Genomic DNA, 22295 nt, shown 5'->3' on the forward strand with positions numbered 1-22295 from the left:
GACCGTTGAAGATGATGGCTATCCGACTGTAAGGATGGCAGAACCTCGTTCTTGAAGTGGCGCAGCCGGTGTAGTAGTTCGTCGACGGGACAAACCCGAGAAGCGTCGTCAGGTAGAAGAACAGAAGTTGGGGTTCTGGGGAACAGGCGGCGGCGCAGAACTAGTAGGTGGCGGTGTATGTCGTCGGCGATGTCGGACATGCAAAGCTAGAAGAGTGTTTGCATTTTCTTGAGCTGGTTCGAGGAGTTAAAAGTGCCAAATGTGGTTTTCTTGGGGTATTTATACTGGCCCCAAATTCAGGCCCACGATCCAACGGACAAGTGTCTCTTAATCAGACGGTCAGGAGTTGCGCAGGGGCATTTATGAGTCCTTTTAGGTCGGATCCTTGCCGTCTCAGATCCGACGGCCCAGAAGTGCAGGATGCCAAAGGTCGCCCCATCCTACGGTCCACCTCATTCCAGGGACATTAATGATGCCCCCCCCCCTCGTGCGGATGGGACGCCTCGAGACGTGCATTGACACCCTAGTCTAGGCCTAGCGACCCTTGGGAGGTCTAGGCGACCCTTCAAGGCCTGTGCAGCAATCACCCGGCGACACGTGTATCGTAGCCATGAAGTGGGCCGAAGGTAAACGTCCTCGGATCGTGGTAAACGATCCGGGCTAAGCATCCAACCAATGCCGCGACCTTCTAGCTGGACCCCCGAACTCGGGCAAGAACTGGGGAGGTAACCTGGCGAGCGCCGCGGGGACGATGCAACCCTCCTCCTGGCAAGCCCGGGGGAAGGCTTGGGGGGTAAATGTTATCCCCATTTCCTGCATGGGCTCTGGGCCTTCGTCTTGGCCCGCTGTCAGAGGGCCAGCTCAGCACGTGGGCCCGGCCCAAGGTCTCTTGGTATGGAGAGTGCCCAAGGGGACGGGTACGGATCGGGGACTCAAGACTGGGCCCATTGGAGGGGTCCGGGACGTCCCTCCGGGTCCATCCTCAGCGAGGATAGTCCGAGCGATGCCCAGAGCGCTAGAACCATCGCGGCCTATGCGTCCTTGTCCCGGACCCTGATACGGTCCGGGCTTGTGGTAAATGGAGCGGGACAACGGTAAACGGACCTGGATCACCCCACCCCCCAGTCGAAGGGGCCAAGCATCCAGGACCCTGAAGCCGCCTCATTCCGCGTGGGCGTTGTCCCCACTTTTCGCCTGCAGAAAAGGTCACCTCGGGATTGCACGCTGATGTGTCAGGACTGCGCAGCTAAGTACTCTGACTGGTCTTGTCTCCTGAATCTGCCTTGTGACTCGAAGTGATCAAACCCAAAGCGCCGTTTTGTCGGGCGAGACATAGTTCTGAGGTCAACCTATTGGGCCTTAGCTGGCTTAAACTTCGGATATTTTGTATCTTTTTGTATTGGGCCTCCACTAGAAAGGCCGCTTGTATCCGTTTCCCCGATGGGCCTGGGTCTGATCCGATCCAGACCCGGTATTCCCATCAGCTTATAAGTATAAGCTACAGAGCACTATAGAGGTCTCTCTCGAATTCACGAAAAAAGACAGAAACTCTGTTCAGATACTGAGAGAAAACTCCATTGTAAAAGCTTCTTTAAGCTCTAATAATATAGACTCGTGGACTAAGGCTAGTTAATGCCCCAACCACGTAAAAACCCCGTGTCAATCTTCTATTTTCATTATTATTATCAGTAAATATTATTTATTAATAGAGTTGCTGAAAATCTCAGTTAACAGCAGTATTTATGGCTTGAAAAATAACAATAATTGTAGTCAAAGCTAGCTTATCGACATTAAGTATTTAGCCATAAATGAGCGTGTTAAAGAAAATGAAAGTGGTCATTAAGAACGCAAGCACTAAAATGAATGATCGCAGATCCCTTGACTAAGGGCATGCCACTACATAAATTCAAGGTTCATAAGTTGAATATATGGGATTCTGTTTCCTTATGTAATTTTTCATTAAAAGTTATTAATGAAACTCTTATTTAGATATTTTCTCATATTCATGTGCACCTTAATTTCATTTGAGAAAATTTATCTTCATTGGACCTGAATAAACATAGGGTTTATTCATTAAGTTACATCACCACATAAAATTTATTGTTGAGTAATAAATACATTGTAATACATGGAAGATAATACTAGTCATAAAAGAGGACATATCACTATGATTCATGTGTTTGTTGCCTAACAAGGATAATCATTGGGATTACATGGTACTTTAGTTTAAATGTAGACCAAGTAGGAGAATGTTACAATATATTATTATATTAATTAGAATTACAAAAAACCATTAATTCTAATAGATTCTCAATAAGTCAATATTGTGATATATTGACAGATATGCTCAATATAGTTCGCATTTAAGGTAGTTACTCAATATTGAGTAAACCAATATTTCATATCCTATTGAATGTCAAATATTCTGACATTAATTGTGGCAGAGACATTGACAAAATGTCTCACCTATATAAATATAGGGTTCTGGTCCCCAAGCTCATGGCTTATTCTCATACTCCATCTAAAGAGCTAGTAAGAGCTTAAAAGTCCATTATCCTCTCTAACTTTCTTTCTTTTCTTTTGTTGATCTAAAGACTTTAGAGCGAAGTTATCAAATCAATGACTATAGGTATAATTTATCGATCTCTTTTATTTTTTTTGTAACAATCCTATACAATTTATTCCGCATATTAGGATTGTTAATGCATCTAGATTAAATTAATCTTACATAGCCTATATAGGGGAGGGAGAAATCGATTAGGTATTGACTGATTCGAGAGACAAGAACATATATTTGCCATTGAAAATGAAAAAACCAAAAAAAAAAAAAAAAAAACTTGGCCAAATTATTTGGTTAATGTTATGTTATGGTGACATGATAAGCAACCTTAGTAGAAGAGTATACAGATACTTGGTTTATCATGGGATTATTCATGTAGCCTCATTTAGTTGTGATAAGCTTAGAAGTTGGGAATGGGAATTACACTATCTTAGTGTGGAGTCTTTTTTCTTACCTTAGTCAGCAAATTTTTGATCTCTGTGTCAGTAGTCCCTCGTAGAAGGAAAGCCAGGAAAATCTTATATAGATGTGTAATGAAAAAAAGAGAATTGTGTTTTTATGTCTTTTCTCTTTCTCTGTCTCGAGACATTTTTTTTTATCAGTCTTGTGCAAAATTAGGTATGGTGATAGTGAAGATGACAATTATTATCAAATAAAATAGAAAAAGAAAAAAAAATATTGGATGTGAAAAGACAAGTGCTTTGTTTGATTCTCTCAATTTTGTGTTTTTGTGGTACATGTTCTTGGTTGCTTGCACTCTTTTATTCAACTTTTGGCTGTTTTCTTCCAACACACGTATTAGATATTGCAATGAAAATCAGGAATTTAGAATGGGTCTTTTTTGTTTAGATTAATCGTCAACAAATAATATACATATTACAAGTTTGATCTTTTTATTTATTTTTATAAATTATTGAGTTAACCACTTGTTTTTTTTATTTTTTTGAGTCAGTGTGAATAGACACCTAACTTGAATATTGTTTAAACAAATGTAGATGATTATTCCTTACCAGAAAAAGAAAAAAATATCTACATGATTAGTGTTTATTAAAAAAATGGAATTATTATATACATCAACAGTCTTTAATTATGTTGAAAATTACACCTAAAATACTTTTATCACTCATTTAGTACGATATTAATCTATTATTTTACTTTTTATACCCAATATAGATAAATATATTGTAGTGAAAATCAGGAATTTAGAATGAGTCCTTTTTGTTTTTTCAAATAATGAATTATTCGCTTTTTTTTCTTCTTTATTATCAATGTACGGACACCTAACTTTAAATGATATTTGTTTAAGCAAATGAATGTACATAATCATGCATATAGTTAATTGAGAGTTGCACCTAAATAAAAACCAGGTGTACTATTGTCTAAACAAAAAATTAAGAAAAAAATGCTTGCGGCTAAAATATATGGTTTAAATTATTTATTTAAGCTAAAAATATCTGAAGTTAAAATATGACATTTTTATAAATATCAATTATAAAAGTACTATTTTGGCCATAATATTTTTTCTGAATATGCGATCGGCCTCTGTGTTTTATTAAATAACAATTTGATTCATGTGTGTTTACAAAATGAATCAAAATAGTATTTTAGACTCGATTTTTATTAAAATATTTTTAATTATAAGATTAATTGTTCGACCGTTAGAGATAAGATGCGTTCACAGTAATAAATGAAGTGATCGAGGGCTGAGAATGAAATATTATATTTAAAAATATTTTGACCAAAATCGAATTTATAATAATATTTTGACTTATTTTTTAAAACACAATGTTCAAATTATCATTTAATAAAATATATAATCTGATTGCGTATTCAATAATTACTATTTTCCCATCTTGTACAAACCCTTTTGATGATATATACAAATATACAAACTTTTCTGGTCATAATTGTGCAAATATAATCTAGATTAAATGTAATATTATATATATAGATAAAAAGAATAAATAGTGGATGTAGTTGTTAAGCTGGTAGGTAAGAGAAAAGCCCATTAAATAATTTAGGTGGGAAAGATGGCTTTGAGTAGGTCAACAAAAGAAGAAGAAGAAACCAAAATTAAAAGCCCACTAAAACTCTTCATCTTCTTCTTCCTTCACCTTTAAAAACGACGTCGTATTAGTTTTGAGTGTTTTTGTTTCCTTTTTAACGAGGTTCTTGTTCAGTTCAGGTACTCTATTGACCGTTCTTATATGATATTTTTGTCTTAGTATTTTCTAGAATTTATAAACCACTAAAACATTTGTCTCTAAATCAAAAAAACTCAGTCTTTGAATTTCGAAAACCCTAATTTTGATTTTTTTTTTTTTCTAATTCGGAACTTCGAAACAAGGGGTTTCCATGGAAACCCAATTTCAATCTCCACCTACTCTCCCTCTTTTCCTCGGTTTCTTCCTCATCATCTACCTCTCAGCCCAGTTCGTCGTCTTCCGTAATTGGAGCCCAAAGATCCGACCCGAAGCTTCCAGTTGTTTAATCTCATTCTTTCACGGTACGCCGGCGGTTTTCTTAGCCGCCGGTGCCATATTTGCCGACGCGAACCGTGGCTTCGCTTCCCCTAATACCGAGTTTCAGAACCTTGTTCTTGATTACAGCATAGCTTATTTTCTTATGGATCTTCTTCACTACGTCATCTTCGTTCCCGGTGACATTCTCTTCATCGGTCACCACTTGGCCACTCTCTTCGTGTTCGTCACGTGCCGGTACCTCGTCTCTCACGGCGCCTTCGCCATTCTCTTCCTCCTCATCCTCGCAGAGATCACCAGCTTTTGTCAGAACACGTGGACCCTCGCCAACGCTCGAAGAAGCGACGTTGAATTCGCAGCCAAACTGTATGATCTATTGTCTCCTCCTTTTTACGTTTTGTACTCTCTCGTTCGTGGTTTCGCCGGGCCTTACTTTCTTTACAAAATGGGCGTTTTTTACTTGAGTGGCGCCGCCGATGGCGTGATTCCCAGGTGGGTTTGTGTTTCTTGGGTTGCTGTGGTGCTTACAGCCATTTCAGTCAGTATTCTTTGGATAACAAATCTTTGGGTTGAGCTATACAGAGTAAGAAGTGGGAAATTGGAGAAGAAAAGTATATAAAAGTGAATGAATGAAGCCTTTAATCATTTCAAGCTCTGCATTTTGGTTCAGCTTCAATAAAGCTTTTTGCATTGCAACAATGTCAATTGGGGTATTTCTGTATACTGAATTAGAATCATGGGTTTAGAAGTTAGAATTGATTTAAGTATCAAATTTGCAGTTTAGCTTTGTCTTTTTTTGTACTTTGGTGGAAATATTGAATGTATATGTCAGAAAAAGCATTTTGCTTTACTAAATTTGTTTTTTCTTTTGTCCTCTGTTTCTCTCTTAATCTTAGTTTTCTATGTTTATTAGTTGTAATTGTTGCATAATAGTTATAACCAAGAGCCAAGAAGTCAGCATAGCAAGCAAGCACGTCAATGTCTTGATTTAACATTTAATAATATGTTTGATTATAGAATATGCAAAAACATTACAATCAACCTAATAGGCACGTGCACAAACAGAGCAGCCTAATTTATTCTCTTGGTACTTGATAATGAACTAGGCTGTCTTCCTAAGAGTAAAACTTGTAGTCCTTGGCTTGTTTAATGATCGTTGCCATGCCTCCGATGGGTGATAGAATCATTAGAAGAACTCCCAGTGTGATGCATATCTGACAATCATGGTTATATAACATAAAATCTCAGTATATATTTCTTCTATATATAGTAAAATCATAAACCTTTGTGCTTCAAGTTTTCACTTACCCAGTTCACCAACCAAGACAAGCTTAACTTTTTCGGTTTGTAAATTGCAAGCCACATAATGCAAGGGAGCTGAAGTAGTATCAAACAACAAGAAAGAAACATAAGCAAATTGGGATACGATTAATCTTTTCTTTACTAATATATGTTTAGTAGTTTGGCTTACGAAGTATGTTGTAGGGGAGAAAGCAAAGCCTCCAAAGAATCCCAATAGACCACCGAAGAAAGGGAAGGTAATGGCGATGAACGTTGTGAATGCTGAAACCAAAAGATGGGTCCTTTGTTTGAGTATGCAAGTGTTAAAAAGTTTAAAGAAAACTAAGTTGATTTGCAGTAGTCTTGTTCATACCGACATATGCAGTCCTCGACATGAGGCGAAGGTACCAAGTAGGCCTACATTTCATTTTCTTAACTAATACCGTTTCGATCATGTCAAATACTGGCATTGCGTATAGCTAAAAGAACAAAAAGTAAATGTAACAAAAAGGGTTGTTTAGCCTTTTGAAACTCACAAAAAAGCAAGAATTGATTATGACAGTGACACACTAACGACATTACATACCTGGTAGCTTCCAATAACATGAACGACAACAAACATGTTTGCTGTTATGATTAGCCATTTTGGTTTTTCTAATGTAATCAAAATGTTGTCGTCGATTGTGTTACCAAACACATAATATCCAATGAATGCTACTGGGAAATAGCACAAGGCCACGACTAGATAGGCTATGAGCACTCCGTTCCACATGGGACCTTTCGATGGCTTCTCTGGGGACGAAGGTATGGTTGCCTGGATCTCCAACACCACATTGTGCCCTGCATAGGCAAAAGCCACATCTCCCAACGCGCTGAGGAAGTTGAACACTCCATCTGTTGTGTTTTTTGCTCTACTGTTGTATGAAACATCTGGCTTTACACCCTTATCCACAGAAGCCGTCCATGCAATTGTAGAGTAACTACAAATACAACGAATCTTGATAAGTGTAGATAAGACTAGTTTGGTAGACCTGTAACTTATATAATAATGAACTTTAACTGTGCTTTAAGAAAAAAACGGATGATGAAACATTGGCTGAAGCATGAAGTTGTGTGTTCGGTAAAGTTGGATTGTACTAGTTTTAGATTTTAGTTACCAAATATGCCATAGTTCATAACAATTGGAAAGGAGCAACATAGCGGAGTACCTCAAAGACATGACTGCGGCGGCTAAAGAGACGCCGGAGATGGAGTTGAAGTTGGGGAGGTGAGCGAGAAAGAAATGACAAGATGCAAAGATCAGAATGAACTCGGTGGTGCTGATGTGAGTGCAGTGTTTGTTTTCACAGACTGAAGCGTAAACTTTCTGGAGAGATTTTCCTCCTGTCACCATGTAGACTATGTCCACCCCAACTTCACAAATCAGTTGTTGAGGCACCACAATCCATAGGCCAAGCTTCTCACCAAATGCATACTGACCCAACTCATGGTATCTGTCGAACCTTTTCCCAGGTACCATTTCATGCATCTGAACCATTTGCCATAAGGTGAAGAGAGTGATAACCCATGAGAGTATCATAATCACCACTCCAGGTCCCCTGAAAACTCAATAGAATGAATCCCAACGCACAATACTCTCTTTCTCATAACTTTTTGCAAAATGGCCACTCAGACACATTGTCGGAAAACTACTTGATAAAAAGTTATCTTAAGAAGACCATTTTGCAAAGTAATATTAAAAAGAGGTGTATTTTCACAGATTACTCTTTATATTAATAGCTTACCACCCCAGTTGGGACATTGCAAAGGGAAGACTTAGAACACCAGCTCCGACCATAGCAGTGACATTGTGGAAAGCAGAATACCACCATTTTGCATTCCTTGATGAAGTAATTGGAAGCCAATCATCAATATCCTTTTGCTTATCCAAGTTCACATCTCTCAACAATTCCTGATCAGTTCTCTGTTATACAAACAAGTAATACATATGTAAGCAATCTAAATGATCAAAACTAGAGCGTTATCTAGGCAGCTAGAGATTTAAACAAACTCATCACAACTCAATCATGTTAAGTTTTAACTTAATTATATTCAAATAAAGAAGCAAAATCGATCTGCTTACACTGCTGAAGGTGTTAGATGGCTTATCCAAGTTTTGATCTGTAAAATCTTGATTTCCCATGAGAGCAAGAGTTTCACTGAAATTATTTCAAAGAGTTGAGAAAATAGTCATAATTTTTTTCTCTGAATAGCATATGTTAAAAGTAAACAGCGCATTAGGAAATATCGATATCATCAATGATTTTCAAAAGAAAATCCGCCACCAAAAGTATTAATCTTTTGTGTGAAAGCTCTTAAATTTGGCTCTTCTGTGTTTTAGTCTTCTCTAGGAGAATATACCATTCGGTCAATGAAAAGTGATCACCTATTTACTCACCTAAAATGAACAAAACTAAAGAACAGAAAATGGCAAGAGAGCTAGCTCTTCATATGGTTATCCTATAATTAGCCAAGTCTAAACCTGTGCTTTATACAACAAAATCTCCAGTTGTGATTGTGAGCTGGAAAATAGCTGGTTTCAATTGATGATTCAGAATTTACAAGAATATTTTTTTACTAATAAAATATCAAAGCTCTTATCATTACAATTGGTTGAATTGTGTTATTAAAAGCTGTGGCCGTCCTTAAGATAGCAGTATCTTGTCATGAAGTAATTGTAGTTTAGTGATTATATTTGTTATCATGTATTTTGGATTACCAACTTCTTATCATAATTCCATAAATAGTTTTGATATGTGGATTAAGAGTAATGTAATTGATCGAACATTTAGGATTTTTCACTATGTGAAAAGTTAATTATAGAAATTTTCAACCATTAAGGTTATCGTATTGCAAACAAGGTAAACCACCACAAAAAGATGCCAAAAGGGAAAAAACAAAACTCCAACAAAAAATAATGAAACAGAATCGGAACAAATGGCTCAAACTCATATTCTAGAATAAGAATCTGTGTATATTTAAATAAGGCAAGACATTCACACCCCTCTGACAAAGAACCCCAGAAACAAAATACATTAAGAGACTGTGGATACATACAAAGCACACTAAGAAAAACAACCATAGGAAAGATTAAGGGCTTGGGATAGCTCTGATGATTCGGACTCATGGTGAGAATTATTTTCTTTCCAAAATCAGCTTAGACTTTTCACCAAGAGAACAAAAATCCATGTTGTGTTTGTCCTCCTTCCAAACACTACATCCTTTTCACTGGTTTACTTTTCTTCTTTCTACAAATTTGCTTAATAAAGCAAAGTTTGGACCCTTATAGATAGGAGACTAGAAAATTTAAGAGTAAAACTTGTAGCCTTTGGAGGAGATAATGATTTGTCTGAGTCCTCCAATTGGTGCTAAAGTCATCAAAAGTAGTCCAAACACAATGCAAACCTGCAAGGAATGAAACATTTTTTTGTGAGATTATGTCCTAAAATGATAAGCTTAATCACATCAAAAATTAGGTGAACTTACCCAATTAGCCCACCAAGACAAGCTAAATCTCCTTGGCTTATAGATGGCAAGCCACATTATGCAAGGCAGCTGTAGAATTATACATGGTGAAAAGATTGATCAGAATTTTGAAAAATGTAAAGGAAAAAAAAGCCCAATAAAAATTATGCTAATTAGCAAGGATTTCTTACAAAGTAAGTTGTTGGGGCAAAAGCAAATCCTCCAAAGAATCCAAGAAGACCCCCAAAGAATGGGAAAGTCATGCCTACAAACATAGTGAATGCTGCCAGGAAAAAAAAAAAATTATCAGCTCCAATTTAGTGAATTAAAAAAAAACACTTATTCTAACTCATTTATGGACTGAAACATCAACTGAGAAAGTACTTACCAACATAAATGTTACGAGTAATGAAACGAAGCATGAAAGTAGGCCTGAAGTTAAGCTTCTTAACCAGAACAGTTTCTATCATGTCAAACACCGGCATTGCGTAAATCTAAAAAGCCAGAAGAGAAAAACCAGAGCAAAATCAGACTATAAAGCACAAGCATAAGCAAAGAAAGAAAGAAAGAAAGACAAAAAGAGAGGTAGAAACATCACCTGATAGCTTCCAATAACATGGATAACAACAAAAAGGTTAGCCATTGCAATTAACCAAGCAGGTTTCTCCAATGATATAAGAATGTTATCTTCAATCTTGTTTCCAAACACCCAATATCCAATCAAAGCAACTGGGAAGTAACACAGTGCAACCACTATGTAAGCCACAATGACACCTCTCCACATAGGGCCCTTAGAAGGCTTCTCAGGGGTTGATGGAATGGTGGCTTGGATCTCAAGCACCACATTGTGGCCAGCATAGGCAAATGCCACATCTCCTAAGGCACTAAAGAAGTTGAGCACAACTCCTGCGTCAGTTTTGGCTTTGTAGCTATAATCCACATCTGGCTGAACACCCTTTTCCACAGAAGCTGACCAGGCAATAGTTGAGTAACTCAAGGACATGACTGCCGCGCATAAGGAGACACCCGAGATGGAGTTGAAGTTGGGGAGATGGGAGAGTACAAAGTGAACAGAGGCAAAGATCATAATGAAGTAAGTTAATTTGATGTCTTTGCAGTCTTTGCAAACAACATCATGGAACTTCTTGAGTGATTTTCCTCCAGTGACCATGTATACTATGTTGACACTAACTTCAACTATGAGTTGTTGAGGCACCACAATGTAAAGACCAAGCTTTTCACCAAAGGCATGCTGACCCAGTTCGTGATATCTGTCAAAACGTTTGCCTGGAACCATTTCATGCATTTCCACCATTTGCCATAGTGTGTACAGTGTTATGATCCATGAGAGGATTAGGACTGCCACACCAGGACCCCTAAAAAGTTTTTTTCGTTAGTGAAGTGACCAAAGTTTTTTCAAAGCCAAAATTATGATGAAAGTTTGTGTTGAAAACTTGAAACACACCAGCCTAGTTGTGCCATAGCGTAAGGGAGACTGAGGACACCAGCTCCAACCATGGCCGTGACATTGTGGAAAGCTGAGTACCACCATTTTGCATTCCTTGAAGATGTGATTGGTAGCCAATCGTCTATTGCCTTCTGCCTTGCTCTTTTTTCATCATTCTACATTCATAACATTTTGTAATAACACTTAAATTAGTTTTATTTCTGACCAATATCAACAAAAACTCGATTGCTTCTTTCAAAATTGAATACTTTCTGGTGCTCGTGACTTTTTATTTAGTCAATATGGTTTGATATCACATGTTTTGTTTTCCCAAAATTCTAAGTCAATGGTGTATATAATGAAAACCAATGACAAAACGATCTTTGGTTTTTGGAACTTAAAATCAATATTGTCAATAAGTTAGAAGAAATCGTTAGTGTGTCATTCTTCTATGCACAAATAATTCAATGAATTGGACCATATTAGTCATATAAATTACCTTTTGTGAACAGTGTCAATAATTTATAATTCATATGAAAAAAAAAATTAATAATTGAAATTCTACTATAATATGTTTCTAATCCAACCCAAATAAGAATAATTATTCAATATTTGGATATGTTTGGATAAGTAAATAATTATTCATTAAATTATGGATAATTTGTATTATTAAAACCAGGAAAATAATCAAATCTGGTACGGTATGTTCATTTCCTAAAAAAGATTAGCAAATTAATTGAAAACAAAACAAGAATGTCTATAAAAGAAAATTTGAACATATGGGGTGAATCAAGTCCACATGCTTAGAAAGATAAAAACGGTAATATTCTATAATAAGATATAAAAAATAGGATGGTTGGTCTATGCATGTTACTGTATACAAAGAATAATACTATCAGTTGATAAGTAAAATAAAAATTAAATAAAATAAAATAAATATAGCTGTGCCAGCTAAGAATGTTGAAAAATGAACCACTGGACCCATTCTTATTAAATCATATAAACATATTAGTAAACAAAGAAATATTTGACATATATAATGGCACCAAATCCTGAAAATGATATTGCTAAATTATTTTTGTTTGTAAAATATCTAAAAATAAATGTATTCTTATATATATATATATATATGTGGAAGATATAAACAATTGAGTTCAATATTTATTTTTGAATAAAAGATCAAATTTAATAAAGTTGAAAAAAGAAAGAAAGTGAGTGATAAGTTTATATTCAAAACAAGGGGGAGCCCATCCTAGAATGATAAGCCATGCATGTGAAATTGAAAAAGTCTTTGGTTGTGTATTTATTATTTATTTAATTTTTAAAAAGAAAAAAAAATGTCTAACTTGGAATAAAAGTAGTGGCGTAAGAAGACGATTGAGTACAGAAGAGATAGTTTCAAAAGGCAAAAATAAAGCCACGTAGAGACTAGTAATATTATATATAGATTTGTAGTAGTCAACTATTGGACTATATATATATATATATGCTTTCTTATATTTAAATATTATATAAATTTATCTTCACATATATTTATATATTTTTTCAGCTCAAAAACAAAATACTCAGCAATTGAATTGACAGTAGTTTATTATGTGTTGAGGGAAGTAAAAAAGAAATATTATTTTGAAAAGAAAAAAGTGTCATTAATACAGAGAAAAGAGAAGAGAAAAATGGTTGGTCAAGAGCATTAATAACGAAAGATGAATTTCTTCACCAAAAACAAAAGAAAATTGCTAAGAGGGAACTGGAAATGTCTTGTTACTATTGTTTAATTCAATATCGAGTCTCACATATTTAAATTTAATAAATATTATGAGTTTTATTATTTAATTATAAAGCATCATCTCATGCCAGACAGAAACACTCAAAACAAAAGTGGCTGAAAATTTAAAACATGAGTACTGTTACCATTAGTACGATTCAAATTAAGCCATTTATTGTATTCGAATCTAAAAAAATATATCAAGAACTGTTTAAATCCTCATTTGAAAGTTTTGTCTATAATAAGATGGTGATACTGATCAACATTAGCACTGTAAAGACCAAAAGTTTATTTCATATCATTTCACAGTTTTCACTTTCATGTTACGATGTATATAACTATATGAATAATTATACAGAAAAAATGAACGAAAAGATGCAAGTTATCAAAGAAAAAAAGATGGCTTTAAACATGTTTGGAATGAAGAATATGATATAAACTAAGATTATATGTATATATATGTGTGTATATGTATATACCTGATCATCATAGTTGCTCTGGTTGGTCGGAGCTTGAGTTCCCATGGCTTTTTCTTGAGTTTCAAGTGCTGAGTTTTGGAGAAACACAAAAACCCAGAGAGAGATATACAAGAGTTCTCAAGATTTTTAGACCAAACCAAACTCTGTATTTATAGACTAATATAACAACTGGTCATTTAAAAATATATATTTTATTTCTTTTTTTTTTGTTTGACTTCATAGTCTAATTAGTTTCTTTAGACAAAAAATCAAAAATGAAAATGACCACATTATACAATAGCTTCTCTCTCAAAATAAGTAGATGTGTCAGAAATTTCGAGGAAACTAATAATATTAATGTTTTTCCTTTTTTAAAATGATACTCAACAAAAATGAAAATATTGAACAAATATACAAGAAATAAATAAAGAAAATAATAATTGTACTGTTTTAAAAAAAATGACATCACTTATCTTAAAAAATTAAAATATTCAAATATTAACCAGGGACCACTTACTAAAAAAAGAATTTGAAATTTTTTTTAACCTCAATATTCAAAAAGAATTTGAAAACAAAATATTAACCTCAATAATTAAAAATAGCACATTATATATATATATATATATATATTTATAGATACTCTTAGTAAGTGACAACTTGTTACTTATTGGATCCAAATACTAAAAATATATAGAATCTCAGAAAATTTAATTCAAACCCCAAATGGCAAAAACAAAAAACAAAATAATTAACGGAAAATCTAATCCTAATAATACGATAGGTTTTCTTTATTTAGCTATATTATTACTATATATGTTGACAATTTGTATAATAATTATAAATCTTGCAATAAAGATATAAGTATATATATAGTAAATCATTAGATGGGTAATATAGGAAATTAGTGGGAAAAAACACAATAAACTATTTGATGATAATAATAAGGGCACTATAAATGATAAAATTTTTGCATCAGACACCCATTTTTTAATAAAAATTAATATATAATATATTTTTTTTTCAATTTACACTCACATTTTTAATTTACTTTTCACATTCTAAAAAATACATATAAATAATATATATTTTAAATATTTAAATAAAAGAAAAAAATATAAAAAATTGTTAAAAGTAAGAGTTTTTTTCTAAAAAATTATACAATATTTTTTTATAAAAAATTATGAATACAAGATAGAATGAAATTATTGAAATTGACAAAAAACATTTAAGAATGTAAAAAAAAATATTAAGAAAAAGTGTTAAAAATGATTTTTTTTTTTAATTAATAGGGTGCCTACATATATTTTTTGGGGGCACATAATGACCCTAATAATAAAGTTGAATTTCATTTTATATATGAGGTTTGTTTTAGAAAATGATAACTTACTACATACATAAATATAAATATATATATATATATATAAATATTAGTTAAAAATAATGTGCAATGAACAACGTTTTCTTAGTTTGTATTAATTTATTTTTATTATCAAGAATCCATTAGATACACATTTTTTATATAAAAAGATATGGTGCATTCTAGCTAGTTTTAAAATTAAATACTTCTTTTCTAATTTTTTTTAGAAAAACTACATTTGAATTTTAATATAATAAAATATTAAAAAAAATTCTAAATTAAAACTATGAATTAAAAAAAAATTATTTGATCAAATTTTAATTATTTAATTTAAAAAGTTTTAAAGCCAACAAAAAGTTACATTTAAATATATGTATTATTTAATTAATAGTTAGAGCAATTGAAATAAGTAATTTTTCATTAAAAAAATACTAAATGAAAAAATAAGATAATATGTATATTTATATCTTATTTCCTCGCTACATATATGTTTGGATAAACAAAATACGTTAAATAATAAAATAAATAATTAATAAAAGAAAGAAAGAAAATAATAAATTCAAGCAGATAAGTATTTTTCGGTTATAGTTTTGAAAACATAATTAAAGAATAATTTAAATACTTTAATATGAAATTTTAAAATACGTGATGAGAAATTATTATGACTTCTTTATTACTTTTTTCTTCTTCAATTTATTTACCTTATTTAGATGATTTTATTACTTTTTATGTCTTATTTCACTATTACGTATATATTTGGAAAAATAAAATAAGTTAAATAGCAAAATAAATAATTAATAAAAAAATAAAATAAAATAATAAATTTAAGCACATAAATATTTTCCGGTTATAGTTTTGAAAACATACTTGATTAAATAATTTAAATACTTTAATATGAAATTTTAAAATATGTGACGAGAAATTACTATGCCTCACTAATTATATTTTTTCTTCAATTTATTTATTTTATTTAGATGATTTTAATACTAACCATGTTAGAAACTGTTATCCCCATTTCCTGGAAGGGCTTTGGGCCTTCACCCTGGCCCACGGTCAGAGGTCCGACTCGGCATATGGGCCTAGCCCAAGGTCCCTTGGTTTGAATATCGCCCAAGGGAATTGGTACGGACCGGGGACTCTAGACTGGGCCCATCTGGAGTGGTCCGGGACGTACCCCCGGGTTCGTCGTCACCTTGAACGGTCCCGGAGATGTCTAGAGCGCCCGGACTGTCGCGGCCTATGCGTCCCTATCCCGAAGCCTGGTATGGTCCGGGCCCGAGGTAAACGGAGCGGGCCAATGGTAAACGGACCTGGATCACCTCCTCCCCAGTTGAAGGGCCAGGCGTCCAGAATCCTGAAACCGCCTCATTTCGCGTGGGCATTGTCCCCCACTTTTCGCCTGTAGAAAAGGTCGCCTCGGGATTGCCCACTGGTGTGTCAGGACTGCGCAGCCAAGTATCCTGACCGGTCTTGTCTCCTGAATCAGCCTCGTGACTCGAAGTGGTCAGAGCCAAAGCACCGTTTTGTCGGGCGAAGGCTTGTGTCACAGGTCAACTAATTGGGCCTTAGCTGGTTTGAATTTTGTGTATTGTATACCTTTTTATATTGGGCCCCCACTAGAAAGGCCCCTTGTGCACATTCCTCTGATGGGCCCAGGTCGGATCCGGCCCAGACCCGGTGTCCCCCTCAACTTATAAATATAAGCTGTAGAACAACGTAAAAGGGAGAGAAAAAGAGGGGAGGAGGCAGAAACTCTGTTCAGATCTAATTAGAAAAACTCCATTGTAAAAGCTTCTTCTAGCTCTAATATATGGACTCGTGGACTAAGGCTAGTTAACGCCCCAACCACGTAAAAACCTCGTGTCGATCTTCCATTTTCATTATTATTACTAGTAAATATCATTCATTAACATAGTTGCCGAAAATCTCGGTTAACAGTTTGGTGCTTTCATTGAGAGCTGAAGGAAGCTAGTGCCAACGTCAGGCCTTTTACTACGATGGTGAACACGCGTCACACCACCTTCGACCCTACCAAAGGCTTTTGCGGAGATCACACGGCCGGGCCCAGTCTGTCCAAGAAGATTCTGCGCCAAGGATACTTCTGGCCCACCATGAAGAAAGACTGCATAGACTACGTCCGTAAGTGCGAGCAGTGCCAGAGGTACGCAAAGATCCCTTGGGCCCCCCCGACAGAGATAACCTTGATGAACAGTCCCTGGCCGTTTGCAGTGTGGGGGATCGATCTTGTGGGATCCCTCCCGACTGGGAAGGGAGGGGTAAAATATGCCATTGTGGCGGTAGACTATTTCACGAAATGGGTCGAGGCGGAGCCCATGAACACGATCACGTCCAAGAAGGCCCTAGATTTCGTCGTCAACAACATAGTGTGTCGATATGGCCTCCCCTACAAAATCGTGTCCGACAACGGGAAGCAGTTTGACAGCTTCCACTTCACGGATTTTTGCGAAAGACACGGTATAGTGAAGAGTTTCTCGGCAGTCGCCAGACCGCAAGCGAACGGGCAGGCTGAAGCCGTGAACAAAATCCTAAAAGGGACGCTGAAGAAAAAGCTCCAGCCTGTAAGAGCAAATGGCCAGAGGAACTCCCACGCGTATTGTGGGCCTACCGGACGACCGAAAGGACGTCAACCGGGCACACCCCCTACTCAATGGTTTATGGATGCGAAGCCATCATCCCAATTGAAACGACCGTCCCGTCCCATCGACGCGACACGTACGATCCTGCCCAGAACCACGCCTTGCTCCAGGAATTGCTGGATCTTATCGAGGAGATCCGGGAGGAATCGCAAGTGCAGTTGAAGATGTACCAGGGAAAGATCGCGCGACATTTCAACTCCAAAGTCAAGAACCGCAAGTTCGAAACCGGCGATCTAGTCCTGCGGAGGGTCTTCCCTGCCACTCAGGATCCGGGAGTAGGGGTTCTGGGCCCTAATTGGGAAGGGTCGTATGAGATCCAGCACGAGGTCTGCCCCGGAATGTACCGCTTGAAGCGGCTCGATGGTTCCAAGGTTCTGCGAGCCTGGAATGCGGAGCATCTCCGCAAATACTACCAGTAGTCCTAGGACTTGTCCCAGTTTAGTATTTAAGTTGTAAGCAATGTACGCCTCAGGGCTAATTCCCTTTTGAACAATGAAAACGACGTGTGTAAAACGTCGTAAAGAACTATCGTCACCAAGAAAATGTACGCCTCAGGGCGAATTCCTTTCGAATTTCTTTCCCATGGGACCCCAGACCCGTCTCCGCTCACTTGCGGGGGGTATCATCCCAGGCACATTCGAAAAAGAGGACCGAGCCCAAGGCCGGTCCCACCCCGAACGAACGATGTCCGGGGGTATAATAAAAGGGACCAAGCCCAAGGCCGATCCCACCCCGGACGAATGATGTCCGGGGGTATATTAAAAAAAGGGGATCAAGCCCAAGGCCGGTCCCACCCCGGACGAACGATGTTCGGGGGTATATAATAAAAGGGACCAAGCCCAAGGCTCGTCCCGCCCCGGACGAAACGACGTCCAGGGATATTAGAAAAGAGGACTGACCCCAAGGCCGGTCCCACCCCGGACGAACGATGTCCGGGGGTATATAATAAAAGGGACCAAGCCCAAGGCTCGTCCCGCCCCAGACGAAATGATGTCCGGGGGTATATTAAAAAAGGGACCAAGCCTGAGGCCGGTCGCACCCCGGACGAACGATGTCCGGGGGTATATAATAAAAGGGACCAAGCCCAAGGCTTGTCCCGCCCTGGACGAAACGACGTCCGGGGATATTAAAAAAGAGGACCGAGCCCAAGCCCGGTCCCACCCCGGACGAACGATGTCCGGGGGTATATAATAAAAGGGACCAAGCCCAAGGCTCGTCCCGCCCCGGACGAAATGATGTCCGGGGGTATATTAAAAAAGGGACAAAGCCCGAGGCCGGTCCCACCCCGGACGAACGATGTCCGGGGGTATATAATAAAAGGGACCAAGCCCAAGGCCGATCCCACCCCGGACGAATGATGTCCGGGGGTATATTAAAAAAAGGGGATCAAGCCCGAAGACGGTCCCACCCCGGACGAACGATGTCCGGGGGTATATAATAAAAGGGACCAAGCCCAAGGCTCGTCCCGCCCCGGACGAAACGATGTCCGGGGATATTAAAAAAGAGGACCGAGCCCGAGGCCGGTCCCACCCCGGACGAACGATGTCCGGGGGTATATAATAAAAGGGACCAAGCCCAAGGCTCGTCTCGCCCCGGACGAAACGACGTCCGGGGATATTAAATAAGAGGACCAAGCCCAAGGCCGGTCCCACCCCGGACGAACGATGTCCGAGGGTATATAATAAAAGGGACAAAGCCCAAGGCTCGTCCCGCCCCGGACGAAATGATGTCCGGGGGTATATTAAAAAAGGGACCAAGCCCGAGCCCGGTCCCACCCTGGACGAACGATGTCCGGGGGTATATAATAAAAGGGACCAAGCCCAAGGCCGATCCCACCCCGGACGAATGATGTCCGGGGGTACATTAAAAAAAGGGGATCAAGCCCGAGGCCGGTCCCACCCCGGACGAACGATGTCCGGGGGTATATAATAAAAGGGACCAAGCCCAAGGCTCGTCCCGCCCCGGACGAAACAACGTCCGGGGATATTAAAAAAGAGGATCGAGCCCGAGGCCGGTCCCACCCCGGAGGAACGATGTCCGGGGGTATATAATAAAAGGGACCAAGCCCAAGGCTCGTCCCGCCCCGGACGAAACGACATCCGGGGATATTAAAAAAGAGGACCGAGCCCGAGGCCGGTCCCACCCCGGACAAACGATGTCCGGGGGTATATAATAAAAGGGACCAAGCCCAAGGCTCGTCTCGCCCCGGACGAAATGATGTCCGGGGGTATATTAAAAAAGGGACCAAGCCCGAGGCCGGTCCCACCCCGGACGAACGATGTCCGGAGGTATATAATAAAAGGGACCAAGCCCAAGGCCGATCCCACCCCGGACGAATGATGTCCGGGGGTATATTAAAAAAAAGGGTTCAAGCCCGAGGCCGGTCCCACCCCAGACAAACGATGTCCGGGGGTATATAATAAAAGGGACCAAGCCCAAGGCTCGTCCCGCCCCGGACGAAACGACGTTCGGGGATATTAAAAAGGGGGATCGAGCCCGAGGCCGGTCCCACCCCGGACGAACGATGTCCGGGGGTATATAATAAAAGGGACCAAGCCCAAGGCTCGTCCCGCCCCGGACGAAACGACTTTCGAGGATATTAAAAAAGAGGACCGAGCCCAAGGCCGGTCCCACCCCGGATGAACGATGTCCGGGGGTATATAATAAAAGGGACCAAGCCCAAGGCTCGTCCCGCCCCGGACGAAACGACGTTCGGGGATATTAAAAAGGGGGATCGAGCCCGAGGCCGGTCCCACCCCGGACGAACGATGTCCGGGGGTATATAATAAAAGGGACCAAGCCCAAGGCTCGTCCCGCCCCGTACGAAACGACTTTCGGGGATATTAAAAAAGAGGACCGAGCCCAAGGCCGGTCCCACCCCGGATGAACGATATCCGGGGGTATATAATAAAAGGGACCAAGCCCAAGGCTCGTCCCGCCCCGGACGAAATGTTGTCCGAGGGTATATTAAAAAAGGGACCGAGCCCAAGGTCGGTCCCACCCCGGACGAACGATGTCCGGGGGTATATAATAAAAGGGACCAAGCCCAAGGCTCGTCCCGCCCCGGACGAAACGACGTGCGGGGATATTAAAAAAGAGGATAGAGCCCTAGGGCGGTCCTACCCCGAACAAACGATGTCCGGAGGTATATAATAAAAGGGACCAAGCCCAAGGCTCGTCCCGCCCCGGACGAAACGACATCCGGGGATATTAAAAAAGAGGACCGAGCCCAAGGGCGGTCCCACCCCGGACGAACGATGTCCTGGGGTATATAATAAAAGGGACTAAGCCCAAGGCTCGTCCCGCCCCGGACGAAACGACGTCCGGGGATATTAAAAAAGAGGACCGAGCCCAAGGCCGGTCCCACCCCGGACGAACGATGTCCGGGGGTATATAATAAAAGGGACCAAGCCCAAGGCTCGTCCTGCCCCGGACGAAATGATGTCCGAGGGTATATTAAAAAAGGGACCAAGCCCGAGGCCGGTCCCACCCCGGACGAACGATGTCCGGGGGTATATAATAAAAGGGACCAAGCCCAAGGCCGATCCCACCCCGGACGAATGATGTCCGGGGGTACATTAAAAAAAGGGGATCAAGCCCGAGGCCGGTCCCACCCCGGACGAACGATGTCCGGGGGTATATAAAAGAAGGGACCAAGCCCAAAGCTCGTCCCGCCCCGGACGAAACGACGTCCGGGGATATTAAAAAAGAGGATCGAGCCCGAGGCCGGTCCCACCCCGGACGAACGATGTCCGGGGGTATATAATAAAAGGGACCAAGCCCAAGCCTCGTCCCGCCCCGGACGAAACGACATCCGGGGATATTAAAAAAGAGGACTGAGACCAAGGCCAGTCCCACCCCGGACGAACGATGTCCGGGGGTATATAATAAAAGGGACCAAGCCCAAGGCTTGTCCCGCCCCGGACGAAATGATGTCCGGGGGTATATTAAAAAAGGGACCAAGCCCGAGGCCGGTCCCACCCCGGACGAACGATGTCCGGGGATATATTATAAAAGGGACCAAGCCCAAGGCCAATCCCACCCCGGACGAATGATGTCCGGGGGTATATTAAAAAAAAAGGGATCAAGCCCGAGGCCGGTCCCACCCCGAGGCCGGTCCCACCCCGGACGAACGATGTCCGGGGGTATATAATAAAAGGGACCAAGCCCAAGGCTCGTCCCGCCCTAGACGAAACGACGTCCGGGGATATTAAAAAAGAGGACCGAGCCCAAGGCCGGTCCCACCCTGGACGAACGATGTCTGAGGGTATATAATAAAAGGGACCAAGCCCAAGGCTCGTCCCGCCCCGGACGAAATGATGTCCGGGGGTATATTAAAAAAGGGACCAAGCCCGAGGCCGGTCCCACCCCGGACGAACGATGTCCGGGGGTATATAATAAAAGGGACCAAGCCCTAGGCTTGTCCCGCCCCGGACGAAATGATGTCCGGGGGTATATTAAAAAAGGGACCAAGCCCGAGGCCGGTCCTACCCCGGACGAACGATGTTCGGGGGTATATAATAAAAGGGACCAAGCTCAAGGCTCGTCCCTCCCCGGACGAAATGATGTCCGGGGGTATATTAAAAAAGGGACCAAGCCCAAGGCCGGTCCCACCCCGGACGAATGATGTCCGGGGGTATATTAAAAAAGGGGATCAAGTCTAAGGCTCGTCCCGCCCCGGACGAACGATGTCCACGCCAAGGCTAGAAACTTGGAAAATTTAGTTGGGCCTGGCCCCGGCCGTTGGAACCAGGACTAAAACCCCCTGCAATCAGTTTGTCGCGGC

At 39.8% G+C, this 22295-nt stretch overlaps 2 protein-coding genes and 1 pseudogene across 2 annotated transcripts; 1 reads left to right on the forward strand and 2 right to left on the reverse strand.

Annotated features, from left to right (window-relative positions):
• Positions 1-4651: 4651 nt before the first annotated feature.
• LOC133817129 (TLC domain-containing protein At5g14285) lies at positions 4652-5895 on the forward strand. The gene has a single exon (XM_062249537.1). It carries the CDS (start codon positions 4916-4918, stop codon positions 5657-5659), a length of 744 nt encoding a protein of 247 aa, XP_062105521.1. The 5' UTR covers positions 4652-4915; the 3' UTR covers positions 5660-5895.
• Positions 5896-6002: 107 nt separating this feature from the next.
• Positions 6003-8819, reverse strand: LOC133817127 (lysine histidine transporter-like 2; annotated as a pseudogene).
• Positions 8820-9290: 471 nt separating this feature from the next.
• Positions 9291-13671, reverse strand: LOC133817128 (lysine histidine transporter 1). The gene is made up of 7 exons (XM_062249536.1): positions 13517-13671; positions 11291-11448; positions 10424-11201; positions 10214-10319; positions 10017-10108; positions 9847-9915; positions 9291-9765 (listed from the first exon to the last, which is right to left on the reverse strand). The coding sequence occupies exons 1-7, from the start codon at positions 13559-13561 to the stop codon at positions 9667-9669; spliced, it is 1347 nt and encodes a 448-aa protein (XP_062105520.1). The 5' UTR covers positions 13562-13671; the 3' UTR covers positions 9291-9666.
• Between the last annotated feature and the right edge of the window lie 8624 nt (positions 13672-22295).

This window comes from Humulus lupulus, chromosome 2 (assembly GCF_963169125.1).
Source record: "Humulus lupulus chromosome 2, drHumLupu1.1, whole genome shotgun sequence".
Taxonomy (NCBI): Eukaryota; Viridiplantae; Streptophyta; class Magnoliopsida; order Rosales; family Cannabaceae; genus Humulus; species Humulus lupulus.

Bases quoted from the DNA above. Each gene is read 5' to 3' on its own strand.
- LOC133817129 (XM_062249537.1), top strand. From the start codon at position 4,916: ATGGAAACCCAATTTCAATCTCCACCTACTCTCCCTCTTTTCCTCGGT.
- LOC133817128 (XM_062249536.1), bottom strand. From the start codon at position 13,561: ATGGGAACTCAAGCTCCGACCAACCAGAGCAACTATGATGATCAG. The intron at 10,109-10,213 runs GTAAGTACTTTC...TTTTCCTGGCAG, and splicing joins TACTCGTAACATTTATGTTG to CATTCACTATGTTTGTAGGC. The intron at 9,766-9,846 runs GTAAGTTCACCT...CATTCCTTGCAG, and splicing joins TGTCTTGGTGGGCTAATTGG to GTTTGCATTGTGTTTGGACT.